The following is a 15,406-nucleotide window of genomic DNA, read 5'->3' as shown; positions in this document are numbered from 1 at the left end:
ATATTATCACTACCATTTGCAAATGAGAAATGCTAAAATCAAGAAATTCAGCAATTTTCCTACAATGACCAATGGTAGTTAAGATAAGTACCTCACACTTGCTCTAACATATTATTTATTACTAACTTCTGAGTATCTGGGACAGATATAACAGGTATAGTTATTCCTGACATCAGGAAAAAGATAACTCTAAGAAATAGTCACAGCAGGAATTCTAGTAAGTGAGACAGCTGAAGTACAAAAGAACACTGCTGAAGTAATTAGATTCAGACTACTGGTTACAGACATATCTGGTCCAAGGTCATCCATACCTTACCCTAGTACCAAATACTGTAGTGCTAAATGGCCAAATCCACTTTATAGGAGTTTTACACAGCACAGCTGCAAAGAAAAATAAAGCTACTCAACAAGAGCATTCGGTATTCACAGAAACAGTTAACACAGGGGTTCAGTATTAGAGTTAAGTGACAGGGTATAGAAAAGACTACTGAGACCTATGTCGTCTGAAAATTAAAAAGCAGAGCCAATGGATAATATAGCAAAAAGAGCACAGTCAATGTGGCTCTCAGGAAAAGCAAATTAAACAAAAAAGAAAAATAAGATCTAGCTGAAAGTAAGTATGGTTACATATTCTATATTTCTTCTCTTAAAGTTTGTACATTACTTTGACATGTAATCACCATACTGAACTCAATGCTATGATCATTTATACTTCTATAGCTTTCCTTAATGAATGGTGAACAAAAGCACCAAAAAGACTATCAGTTTTTAATATTCATTCATTCATTTAACAGATAGCTACGAGTGTAATGGGTGATAAGAAACTGCTTAGCTTCTGGACATATAGTAGAGATTGTGCCTTTTCTTACACAGAACTTACAAACAATCATATAAAGGGACCTGACTCAGGGGGCTAGCAAACGGTTCTGATGTAGTCTGTGGGATCAGAAAATAAACTTACATCTTAGACCCCAAGCATGAGTAGTTCTTAACTACATGAAAGGGGATGACAAATATACCAAATAGAAAAAGAGGGGGAGGGAGGTAATCTAATACCGTAACGAGACAAACGTAAATTCTTGCTGATTTCTTTATTGATATTCTAATTATATTTAGAATAAACAATTGTTTAGTCAACCATGATTCCTAAAAAGAAATATATGCTGGGGGCACAGGTCATGATTTGGTTTCGTGAGTTCAAGCCCCACATCAGGCTCTCTGCTGTCAGTGCAGTCTGCCTCAGATCCTCTGCCTCCCTCTCTCTCTGCCCCATTCTCCACTCTCACGTGCACTCTCTCTCTCAAAAATGAATATTAAAAGAAAAGAAAGAAATTTAAGCTGGATATATCTAAATATAACTTCAAGATTCTTCCCTCAAAAAATTATCCCTCTCTTTAAATTTAAGTCCTGACAAAATACCTCCTGCTACTCTCTTGAGTATTTGATTTTGAACATCAAGGTAGTGTTTGGGAAAGAAAAATTAGCTAGAGTCAACTTTAATCAATGCTAGCTTTAGTTATTTATAGAGACTATAAGACTTGACAGAATGGGATTTTTATTAAAAATGCAAAAAATTACTATAAATTTGGTAATTATTAGTGAAGGTATGAATTTACAATTTTTAAGTATTGGCTATCTCTTGAATAAAACTTTTAAAGATCATTTAAACAATACACTATAGTGATAATATTGTAGATATCAAGAATACTATAAATGCAGGTCAAATTTAAAAACTGTTTTACTACTAAGGAAGTAAATAATTATGGCTTGGAATAAATTTTGAAGAGAATCACAAACAGAATCCAAAATGGCTGTATCTTAAACAACCAAGAGGGACAACAAAAAAAACATTCCTTGGAGAATTGGAGGTCTAATAAAATAATAATAAAATGAGTAGTGTAAGTAGACACTTTGCTATTCCATGTATATCCATAAAAGTAAACACATTCAAGTTGTTCAAAAGTTTTTTGATTTCTCACTGGAACTGAAGTTTAACCAATATATAAGAATGGTCTACATATGAGCATATAAAACAATTTAGGATAATTTATTTATAAATATTAAGGAAAAACTAAGTACTAAGTACCTTTTTTTAAACGTTTTTCTTTAATGTTTATTTTTGAGAGAGAGAGAGAGAGAGAGAGAGAGAGAATGGGGAAGGGGCAGAAAGAGAGGGAGACACAGAATCTGAAACAGGCTCCAGGCTCTGAGTTGTCAGAACCCGATGTGGGGCTTGAACTCACGAACAGTAAGATCATGACCTGAACCGAAGTTGGACACTCAAGCAACTGAACCACCCAGGCACTCCTCTAAGTACTTTTATTAACTCAGTCAAAGCATGTTATATACAGGGGAGGAGACTGGGTGATTACTACAGAGCCCATCTAACTCATTTTACAGATAAAGGGACTGGTCCAGAGAAAAGTGACTTGTTCACTGTCATTCATGGCAGGGATAGAGTTCCAGGTCAGCTCTCATTCGAGGGCTACCTGACCGTGCATCCCTAAGGAGTTATTAGGCAATAATTATTATACTTGAGGTCTTTCCATTAAGACATAAAAGAAAATGTTAAATAAGTAGCAGTCCACTGTTTAAAATTCAAGAGAGGAAGGGCCTAGGTGGTGGCTCAGTTGGTTAAGCATCCAATTCTGGGTCTCAGTTCAGGTCTTGATCTCAAGGTTGTGAGTTCAAGACCCGTGTTGGGCTCCATGCTTGATGTGAAGCCCACTTAAATAAATAAACAAATAACTAATTGAAATAAACTAAACAAAACTAAAATTCAGGAAAGGATTTTGATGGCTGTGTAGTAGGAGGACCCGAGGCTTCTCTCATTCCATGAACACAAATAGGGAACTATCAAATCATTCGGAATACCTAAGAAATTGAACAGAGGAGTGACAGAACAAATTCCACAACTAGAGGGGAAGAGGCCACATCGAGGAAGAAAGGAAGTACAAAGACATGGTTTGGGGAAGAAGCAGATTACAAGTGCTGTGGAGGGGAGGAAGCTGTGATCACGGAGAAAGGCAAGAGAAAAAGAAGAGTACACAGGGGAACACACAAGCAGGACACTTTCGCAAAGTCAATGGCTGGGAAAATGAAAGGGGTTGATTTTCATGAGTTTTGCAGCCAGCCAGGCTTAAAGACTCTAGTTTTAGAGGTCTACAGGATTAACTGGGATAGAGCCCTGAGAGCACTCGCTTATTCCTGGAGAGAAGGCAGGCATCCAATCCAGGGGCAGACAGCTCAATGTGAGGATCTCCTAAGGCACACAGGAGACTGTTCTCTCCTCTTGGAGCGCATCTGTGAGAGGTGGCAAAAAAGGACCCACTGGTAGCCATTGCCTTCCCCTGCCATCAGCATAGGCACAGAGACACCTCCTAAGGGCTTTTCATCCTGACACTAGCTGTTTAGCTAGATTGCTCAAAATCCCACACCCCTGCCTCTGTGTGACTGCCCTTCTTCCAGAGACCAGCTCAAGTTCCTGCCATAGCACTTCCCATAGGTTTGGAGTTTTAAAACTCAGCAGGCTTGGCTGGGATGAAGCCCAAAGTGCACTGTGCTCCTCCAGGCAGCGAAGCAATCTAGAGACAGTATGAAAATGATGATCTGAAAAATGCCTGGGACATATGAACAGAGATTATTTGATCTTCTGGGAGTGCTTCCCTGAGAGCAGCAAGCACTGAGACCCTTCTCTGAGGACAAAGGAGCTGGCTGGTGCCATTTTCTTCACCTGCCCCTCAGTATAAATAAGTTTCAATAAAAAGCACAGCTCCAAAAGTGGCTGCCTAACCTTCTTACACCAAGTGCTACCCCGCTGCTCTCTGCTCACTGCTGCTACAGCTTTCTTGGCAAGTGTGCCTAAGTCCCAGCACAGCAGGCCCCTTACCCAGAAGACTCGCAGGAACCCTTGCAAATACCACATTTCCTGAACAGAGAATTCTATAAGGTGTCAGTTTATAGTAGAAGTAGCAACAGGTCTCATTTAACAAGCAGACCACAGCATATCTACTTAAAACTCACCACAAGCTGGCCACTGCAGGTAAGTAGAGCCTCTGTAGACCACTGGCCTGAAGGACAGAGCAGCCAAAACACAGCAGCAGAGTGCACCCAGCATACACCAGATACACTCCTGAAGCGCCATGTATTGGACACTATATGACCTCTTCTTCATAAAGCCATTGCTCTCAGAAGAAGGAAACATAACAGGCTTTTCTAACATAGAGAAGAAAACAGAGACTTGGACAAAATGCCAAGATGGAAAAATCCATCCCAAAGGAAACAATAAAAGGTCATGGCCAGAGATCTATGCAAAATAGAAAAACTAATATACCTGAATAAAGAATTTAAAGCAACAATCATAAGGATGCTGACTGGGCTTGATGAAAGAATGGAAGATTTCAGGGAGATCCTTACCACAGAAATAAAAGAGTTAAAAAACAATCAGAAATGAAAAACGCAGTACTGAGATAGATTCTAAACAGACTGGATGTAATGACAACAATGATAAAAGAAGCAGAGGAAGAAATAAGTAACATAGAAGACAGAATAATGGAAAACAGTGAAGCTGAACAAAAGAGAGACAAAAGGATTATGGATCACAAGAACAGATTTAGGGACCTCTGTGACTCTATCAAATAACATCCAGATCATAGGAGTCCTGGAATAAAATGAGAAAGTGGAGTAGAAAATTTATTTGCAGAAATAATGGCTGAAAACTTCCTTAATCCGGAGAAGGAAACAGACATCCAGATCCAGGAGGCACAAAGAACTCCTATCAAAACCAACAAAAGCAGACAAACACCAAGGCATATTGTAATTAAATTTGTAAAACATAGCTAGAAAGAAAAAAACTCATCAAAGCAGCAAGAAAAAAGAAGTCCCCAACTTTCCAAGGAAGACCCATAAGGCTAGCTGTATATCTCTCTACAGAGATTTGGCAAACTAGAAGGGAGTGAAATGATACATTCAAAATGCAGAATGGGGAAAACTGCAGCGAAGAATACTCTATCCAGCAATGCTATCATTCACAATAGAAGGAGAGATAGTTTCCCAGACAAACAAAAACTAAAGGAGTTCGTGACCAGAACACCAGCCTGTCAAAAATATTAAAGGAGACTCTTTGAGTGGGAAGCACAAACCAAAAGTAACAAAGACTAAAAAGGAACAGAGAAAATCTTGAGAAACAATGATAAAACAAGTAATAAAATGGCACTAAATAGATATCTCTAAATAATTACTCTCAATGTAAATGGACTAAATGCTCCAATCTGAAGATATAGTGTCAGAATGGATAAAAAACCAAGACTCATCTACATGCTTCCTACAAGAAATTTATATTATATCTAAAGTTACCTGGATATTGAGAGTGAGGGGATGCAGAAATATTTGCCATGCAAAAGGAAGTCAAATGAAAGCCAAAGTAGCAATACTTGTATCAGACAAAATAGATTTAAACCAAAGACTATAAAAAGAGATGAAGGGCACTATATCATAAAAAAGGGACAATCTAACAAAAAGATCTACCAATTTGAAATATTTATGCTCCCAACTTGGGACACCCAAATATATAAAACAATATAAAGAAACTCATTGATAATAATACAATAATAGTAGGGGACTTTAACATCCCACTTATATCAATGGACAGATCACCTCAGCAGAACATCAACAAAGAAACAGTGGCTTTGAATGACACACTGGACCAGATGGACTTAACAGATATATTCAAATAATTTCATCCTAAAGCAGCAGAATACACATTCTTTTCAAGTGCACAAGGGACACTCTCCAGAACAGATCACATACTAGGTTACAAATCAGGCCTCAACAAACCCCAAAGTATCAAGATCATACCATACATATTTTCAGATCACAACACTACAAAATTGTAGTCAACCACAAAAAAAAAAACAAAAAAAAAAACAAAAAAAAAACCACACACACAAATACATGGAGGAGACTAAACACACACCGCTAAACAATGAATGGGTCAACCAGGAAATCAAAGAAGAAATTGATGAAACAAATTAAAATAAAAACATGACAGTCCAAACCTTTAGGATGTGGCAAAAGTGGTCACAAGAGGGAAATATATTACAATACAGGCCTACTGCAAGAAGCAAGAAAAATCTCAAATAAACAACCTAACCTTACACCTAAAGGAGCTACAAGAACAACAAAGCATAAAGTCAGCAAAAGAGAAATAAAAAAGAATAGAGCAGAAATAAATGATATAAAAACTAAAAACAAAAACAAAACAAAACAAACAAACCAAAAAGCATTAGAACAGATCAATGAACCCATGAGCTCCTTCTTTGAAAAAATTAACAAAATTGATAAACCTCTGGCCAGACTTATCAAAAAGAAAGGAGAAAACACCTTATAAAGAAAGTCACAAATGAGGAGAAATAACAACTGACATGACAAAAATACAAAGAATTATAAGAGAGTGTTATGAAAAACTGTGTGCCAACAAATTAGGCAATATTTTTTTTAAGTGTATTTATTTATTTTGAGAGAGGGAGAGAGAGAAATAGCAGGGGAAGGGCAGAGAGGGACGAAGAGAGAGAATCCCAAGCAGGCTCCACACTGTCAGCACAGAGATTGATATGGGGCTCAAACTCACAAACCATGAGTTCATGACTTGAACCAAAATCCAGAGTCAGCCACTTAACCAACTGAGCCACCCAGGTGGCCCACAAATTAGACAATCTTTAAAAAAAAAACAAATAACCCAGGTGAAAAATGGGCAAAAGACATGAATAGACATTTTTCCAAAGACACACAGATGGCCAAAAGACACATGAAAAGATGCTCAACATCACACATCATCAGGGAAATAGAAATTAAAACTACAAGGAGATATCACCTCACACTAATCAGAATGGCTAAAATTAACAACAGAGGAAACAAGAAGTGTTGGTGAGGATGTGGAGAAAGGGGAACCCTCTTGCACTGTTGGTGGGAATGCAAACTGGTGCAGCCACTCTGGAAAACAGTATGGAGGTTTTTAAAAAAGTTACAAACAGAACTACCTTATGATCCAGCAATTGTACTACTAGGTATTTATCCAAAGAATAAAAAATACTGATTTGAAGTGACACATGCACCCCAATGTTTATAGCAGCATTACCAACAATAGCCAAATTATGGAAAGAGCCCAAATGTCCATCAACTGATGAATGGATAAAGAACAGATAAAGAATATGTGTATATACACACATGCACACACACACAATGGAATACTACTCAGCCATAAAAAAGAACAAAATCTTGCTGTTTTCAATGACATGTATGGTAGCTCAGTCAGATAAAGACAAACACCATTTGATTTCACTCATATGTGGAATTTAAGAAACAACATATGAACATGGCAGGGAAATAAAAGAGACAGGCAAACCAAGAAACAGACTCAAGTATATGGTTACTAGAAGGGAGGTTGGAGGATTTAAACAGGTGATGGGCATCCAGAGGGCATTTGGTACACTGGGTGCTGCATGGTTAGTGATGAATCACTAAATTCTACACCTGACACTAATATTGCACTTTGTGTTAACTATCTGGAATTTAAATGAAAACTTGGGGGAAATAAAAACATTTATAGCTTAATGAAAATAACATAAAACAGAAAACAATAAAATTTATATTGACTCCAGTAGATCTGGAAGGTTCACCTTGATAGGGGCTTAGAATGAATTAAGATCTAGAGCCCTCAGTCTACCTTGGAACACTGGCTAACTCCTGAACTTTACATTTACAGATCAGTGTTTCTTAGTGTCATCTAAGGAGCACCTATATTAGATTCTTTTGGGGTGTTCCTCAAAACTGCAAATTCCATGACTCCATTCTAAGCACAGTATCCAATTTCACTCTGTGAGGGTGAGGCACAGAAATCTCCTTTAAATAAACAAAACCAAAACATGTTCACCTGGTGATTCTCAGGCACATTAAAATTTGAAAATTACCGAAGTTTGGTCTTTAGACCCTTAGCCCTCAGCTCTCTGTTGCAACTGAAATCTGTAGCAGATCATAAAGAAAATTTCCTCTGTTCAAAGTCTGTAATAAAAACTAAGTCAATGTTAAGGTAAATTAATGCTATTATTTTACTAAGGTATCCATTAAAAATAAACAAATAATATGAGCTATGTAAATTTTTCATGTCACTAAGAGCAACAAGTACACCTGGAAGGGGCCCCAAAAAGCTAACAGGATCTGAGTAAATAAGTACGATATAAACAATTCATTATCAGGCTTTCCATGATGGGAACACATTCATGCTTCAATATGAATGTATAAGGAAAAATGACTCTAAGAGGATTAAAAATTCCTTCATCATCCTCCACAAAGTAATTCATGACCCAGAATATGAATATCCTGGGTCTTCAAAGATAGATTTTTCAGGACAGATTATCATTTTTCATTTATGTAGTACCTTTGCATTAAGGTGCTAAAAGTACTTTACAAGGCTTTAAGCTGTGTGCCTATATCTTACACTAGAGAATTACTTTCTAAAGCAAAGTCACTGCTTAAATATTACATGTTTTAGACTTGAATTTCTCTCTACCATATCTCAAAATACACTGGTGTTATAACTAGTCTATAAGAAATTATGCCACTTAGACTATACAAAATTACTGTAAAATTAAACAGCTTAAATTTTATAGTTTTAAGCTTCCTGATGAAATTATTAAAGTATTTATGGCCTGAACAATACTATTTCTTTATATACCCCTAAAAAAGTCATACAAGAGATATAGGTTTGTAGATGCTTAACACGTAGCTAGAAATAAAAATACATAGCAATTTAAACAGCTCCTAAAACTTCATCCCGTTTTAATGTAAAACCTAGAAATCAAAGACTACTACTTAGTGTAATTCAGACAAGAGTGTATCTTAGTAACTAAATAATAAATCCTAGAAAAATATAATTGAAATGTAAAAACATAGAGATAAATATACATTCTCAGCATTTTTTAAAAGCACGTAAATTCTTATTTCAATCCTAAGCCAGTGTGTAGGCCTAAAATGATTATAAAAGAATTTATCCTCAGGTAACAGGTCAGCATAGTTTAACGACAACAATCTACCTAAAAAAAATCATTAAAGTGTCTTCTCTTGGGAGTGACATGCATTATCAGCAGATTAATTTGATGAGTCTTTAGGTGAGCTCCATTTTTAAAAATGCAATAGCAGAGGGCTTTGTTGTCATCTGATAAAAATCAATTAGAGGAGGTAAGGCCACAAGGAAAACTAACATCACTCACCACCCACCCCAGGAGGCTGAAATGATTTGTCTTCCAAGCTTGGATGATCAGGAGCTGTAGTTACACTGCAGGGAAATTAATTTAGTTTCTCTATATTCTGAACTTTCTTTGTTCTCGAGGGTCTAAACACAAATTACTTTTAATCAAGGTTGATATGTTATTAATGCCAAGGACGATCTTTGAAGAATCATGTGTTTTTTTTTTTTAAATTGACTTTAGCAGTTTTCACCTGTGCTTGGGGTGGCTATAGGAATGTAACTTATATCATCCTTACTTTCTGGATTCTTTGTCCACAACAAGGCACTGGACTGAATGGCGAAGACAATAGATTCCACCAAACACAGCACACATCCTGGGAATAGAATAGGAAAGTGTGAATTAGGATTCTTGAATTGAACATTAAGGCAGCATTATTTTCTTTGAAATATCTTACATTTAAAACCTGATCTTACAGAAAAAGGATTTTGATAACTTTTTATTTTCTCTGCCATAGAATTAAGAATCCCTCAGAAGATTAGTAATTTTGATGCAGCGAGAGGTACTACTGTTAATAACACAATGTGCAAGCCTAGAGTATGACCAAGCCAAAAGCGACCCTAAGTGAAGCGAAGCTATTCCCTCAAGCCACCTACTAACTTCCTAAGATACAAAGGCTACAAATAGCATCAAGGGGTAATGTATGAGACCCCCAACAGAAGTGACCACAGAGAAGTGTTAAGAAGGAAACAAGCAGGGAAGACTGTGGGAGACCCCTGGAGATTTTGCTTACCATAAACATAAGCAAAAACTACATTGGAAAATGAAAACTAGAGCAGTAAGCACATGAGTTAATGTTGCAGAAGTTCTAAGGAGTTTGCTGATCTCATGAATCTAAGGGCTTGGATTCTGATGTCCATGTAGGGACAGGAGAGGCCTTAGGATCCAAATAAGGCAGGGAGTAGAAAATGAGATATTCTCTCATAATGTCTTCCTCCTTAAAGGACTACATTTCAGTGAAAAGGTGATGGGGGGAAAATCCACTTACTGTAAGAGGGAGAACACAAAACCTGTTTTATCTAAAGCCTTGGGTAGAGGAAAATTATACCTCTGTATTTATAACCAAAGGTCTGTCCTCACACAGGTGGGGGGTTTGAAATTGTACCACATGATCCAAGAAACCCTTAATAAAATACCACGAAAAGTGGCTCTGAATCACTAGTACCTCTAGAGACTTGGTGGAAGCAATTGCTATAACTTTCTGGAGTGATACGAGGCCACATGAAATTGCCACAGATAGAGTCCCCTTTTGTTGAGTTTATAATCTAGTATTATACAACAGATAAAGAAAAATACCTTACCCTTAGTGAGAATTAACTGACTCAACAAATGGTTTGGGGTAGCTGAAATATGGGCAGTCTTATGGGGACCGCACCCTCTAACTGCACAGTTGCCTTAACCTTTCACATTGTACAATGGGATACTATAAGCAAATTAAATGAACTCCATCCTTATCTATGAACATAGATAAATGGCAAAAACATAAAAATTGAGTGATAATAGCAAGTTGGGGAAGAATACGTCCAGAGTGATATCATTTATAACAAGTTTCAAAACTTCATCTGCAAAATACTACTATATATAATTTATGGATACATATATATGTACTAAAAGTGCAGATACATTTAAGGGAATTACAAACACCAAATTCAAGATAGTAGTTATCTCTGGGAAGAGAGGGAGTAAAAGTTACCCCAGAAGTTTCAAATGTTCAAGTTTCTTAAAAAATATATATTGAGAGCAAATATGACAAAATGTTAAGATCTTACAAAACTGTGAATGGTGATATGGGTGATCTTTATGGTTATTCTCTGTACTTTCTGAAGTGTTCTTGAAATATTTCATAATCAGATTATAATGAAAAATATAAATGAATGATAGAGATAAGTGGCATTCACTATATGGCATAATACTTCTATTATCTTTCTAAATTCAATTCATTTTAGTGAACATGACCAAGCTAGTTAGGATAGGTCAGGTAACAATTCATTCTGCTATAAGACAAGATAGAAATTTTTTTCCATTGAGAAATTTAGAATACAAGAAAAGGCACAATAGAGCAAGCAAGAAGAATTTCATGTGCTTAAAAACCCTTTAGAGTGCAAATTTTACCCAGGACACTTGCTGCAAGATATTCTCCTTTCTTGCTAATCTTGTTCACCAGTCACATACCAAATTATAGAATGATATTTATTAATTGTTCAGGTATACCTGGTACTATTTGAGACACTGTACTCAACAGATCCTACAGTGGGTTAGAAAAAAATAATCTATTAGACTGTTTAGCTATATTTCCCAGGCGGTATTCTACCTCCTGTTGTTGGTAGGGGAATAGTGATACAGTGATATTGACGTGATTGAGATAATCAGCCCAACCTTCACCATTAATTTCCTGCTGATACTAAAAAAGGCCACATGCACATGACATATTACTGGCACACTAAAAATAAATAGGCTAAATTAGGTTAAGGTCCCAAAATGGAAAATCAAGTTAAAAACTACACAATCAGCATTCTCATTTGCCTGGGGATATCTTTTTGTTATGTATGTAGCAGCATCAGAGTTTCCAAGTTCCTGATAAGCAGCTACAGTTGAGTTGTTACCAACTGACCCATAGTTTTTCATTTCAGTCATACTGGTCCATGTTTTTACACACACACACACACACACACACACACACACACACACATCAATTACCCCCCTCAGGGAAAAACAATTTTTAAATATCTTCCCACATTCCAAGAAAAGCAGGGGATCGAGTTCAGAATCAGTAAGAAGTTGTATAATGTTAAAAAATCAAAATATTAGGGGCATCTGCGTGGTTCAGTCGGTTAAGCAACCGACTCCTGATTTTGGCTCAAGTCATGATTATCACCGTTCGTGAGTTCAAGCCCTGCATTGGGCTCTGCACTGTCAGTGCAGAGCCTGTTTGTGATTCTCTCTCTCCCTCTCTCTCTCTGTCCCCTCCACTGCTCATTCTCTCTCTCTCTCAAAAACTAAATTTAAAAATTTTTTAAAGATTCAAAATATTATGTCACAGACTATTATGGCATTATCAAAAGCATGAGAAATCCTCTTAACTAAAATTAAGTGTAACTTTTTACAAAGACCTGCTTTCATTATATATTATACTATGAAATACATTTCTACTTTAGTATATATTATCAAGTATCCCTTTGTTTGAAAATTAATTTCTATTAAGTTAGGGTAAAAGAAAGAGGCCTCTGAAAAATATAGTTAAATATAAAATGAAATAGAGGCAGCTATAACTTTATTTTAGTAAGCAATCAACAAATTGCCTGGTTTTCAACATGATTTAATTAATAGTGGACATATATAGAAGGAACACAAGAATGTAAAAGAATGTTAAGAATTGGTTTGTGTAGATGATGGTGAATATTACAAAGGAAGAAGTCCAATAATCAGACACAGTCAGAATCCAACCAATTTCCTCTTAGTTTTAAACAAGAACATAGGAAGTATTTTGTGCTCTTGGAAAGAATTACTTGATATCTACCATAAACTTATGCAATTGCAAAAAGTGTATACTTGTATATATATATACACACACATATATATATACACAATATATATACACATATATACATATATGTATATATACATATACATACACATATATACATATATATGTATATATACATACACATATATACATATATATGTATATATACATATATATGTATATATACATACACATATATACATATATATGTATATATACACATATATATACACATATATACATATACATATATACACACATATACACATATATATACACACATATACATATATGTATATATACATATACATATATACATATATGTATATATGTATATATATACATATATATGTGTGTATATATATATATGTATATATATACATATATATGTGTATATATATATATATATATATACACATATATATATATTCATGCTGCTTCTCATTGGTTTTCCATTCCAGTCATGCCTGTTAGGGAAAAATATGTGTGGTTCACAATGATGGCATTTGTTTTCTCTCACATCTGTGTTTTCCTCACATACCTTTATGTCCAAGTGACAAAAACCAGTGGCTTTGTCACCAACTAGACCTCAAGACCCAACCTTTACTGCCCACAGGCTTGCACTCACTGACCTTTGTCCCACATTTTTCCTTAAGCTATTCTTTCCATCTTATGTCTTAACTCAAGCAAAGGGAAACCAAAACTACCCCTCAAGCCATAGCAACTGCCCTGAGAACACCTCTAGCCAGCCCAAATCAGTTTGAGTGCAACCCCTGACTTACACCTGCACAGATGGACTATGGAGTGACCTCTAGAATGACTGACAACTAACTACCTTTACCTCTTTATAATACTAAAGTCTCTGCCCAAGTAGAAGCATAAGCCTCATTTCCATTCCATACCATGTATGTATAGGCATGTTTCTTTAAGGCCCATTTGCGACCTATGTCTGCCTCTACAGAGGATGACAAGTCTTCTCTAAATATGCAACCTTTTTTTTAAAAAAAAATAATGTTTATTTATTTTTGTGAGAGGGAGAGAGAGAGAGAGAGAGAGAGAGAGAGCGCTCAGGGAGACACAGAATCTGAAGCAGGCTCCAGGCTTTGAGCTGTTAGCACAGAGCCTGAGGAAGGACTCAAACTCACATGAGAGATCATGACCTGAGAATATTCTAAATATTCATCCTAACCATAAATAAAAGGAAACCATTCACATTTGCTCCAGGAGTCCTCAGGGCTTTGGAAGTTTCCCCATGATCTTATTGCTCCTCCCTTTGTATGGCAACTTACCTGGTCTGTGACTCACCAATGAGCAACCTTGTATTTGGTTAGTTTGAAAAAAATGCAGGGGAAAATGAGAAAATTGAAGAAAACAAATTTTGGCTGAGGGTTATTTGCTGGCAATGAGTCACTGAGGAAATACTGGTGGCAATCAGTCTCAGAAAAAACATGCGTGAGAGGCACAATACCAAGCAGTATTTTGAGAGCTGCATTTAAACCTCAAATTACAGGAGCACTTGGGTGGCTCAGTTGGTGGAGCATTCAATTCTTGATCTCAGGGTCAGGAGATCAAGCTCCATACTAGGTATGGAGCCTACTTAAACAAAAAAACAAAACAAAACAAAAAAACACACACTCAAATAGACATTTACATAGAAGTTAGGAAATAACAATTGGCTACACACAGGTCTTTGGGGCAAAAAGCCAATGACAACAATACAAATAAGCGTCACAGCATTGTGTACTCACTACATGCCAAAAGCTTTAACATGTATTAACACATTGCATCCTATAGGCAGAGTTTTACAGACTTGGAAACTGAGGCAAAGAGAGGTTAAGTGACTTGCTCAAGGTCATTTAGTAAATGGTATTGCTGAATGAAAACTCAGGCAGTATGGTTCCAGTGGCTTTCCTGTTAAGGATCATGCAAACTGCCTCACTGTCAGTATCATCTTTTTTTTTTTTTTGGCATTATGAAAGAAAGCAACATGGAGTCAGATGGTCAAAGTTACTCTCTAATTCTTCACAAATTGCAAAGATTATTACAAAGAATAACAATTTCTCAATTTCTACACATTTTAACTCAAAAGTACATGTTTATTCTCTGTACATATTAAATGGATTATGTGTGCTTCATTTTGCATAGAACATAAGTTCACAGTAGGAATAACCATGGAAATACTCACCTTTAGAATATTTAGAGCAAATTATGAATACTTTGCAATCCATGTTTTAAGAGGTAATTTATAAAGTATATTGGCAAACTAGAGATTTGCAAATAGAAAAAGGCACTTTACCATGAATTATTTGGAGGTAATAAGGTTCCACAAGACATGTTTTTTTCCAGTGCATTAAATGGCAGCCTAGTGACCTAAGAGTTAACACAGCTTTAATGATGGACAATTAAGCCACCAACAACAGTGAATACTACTGAGATGCCAGTTATGCTCCAGCTTTGGTGTAATTCATACTACCCATCCTGGGGTCTAACATAATGCCTAGCAAGGTAGCTCTGTACACCTACCTTAGGGTACTATGGGGCCCAGAGGCATGCATGCAAGTACACATTTTATGGGATTTGC

The 15,406-nt window shown here is 36.2% G+C and overlaps 1 protein-coding gene across 3 annotated transcripts in view; it reads right to left on the bottom strand.

The window, feature by feature from the left end:
* Positions 1-15,406, bottom strand: part of CHM (CHM Rab escort protein) — a 246,400-nt gene that overhangs the window by 97,885 nt on the left and 133,109 nt on the right. For all 3 annotated transcript variants that reach the window (XM_081793306.1, XM_081793307.1, XM_081793308.1), the window contains one exon: positions 9,541-9,618. In XM_081793306.1, the coding sequence (XP_081649432.1) occupies positions 9,541-9,618 (78 nt within the window). The remainder of the gene's footprint in view (positions 1-9,540; positions 9,619-15,406) is intronic.

This window comes from Panthera onca, chromosome X (genome assembly GCF_046562875.1).
Source record: "Panthera onca isolate mPanOnc1 chromosome X, mPanOnc1 haplotype 2, whole genome shotgun sequence".
NCBI lineage: Eukaryota > Metazoa > Chordata > Mammalia > Carnivora > Felidae > Panthera > Panthera onca.
Note: the sequence above shows the minus strand (reverse complement) of the source record. Positions and strands in the feature narration are given on the sequence as shown.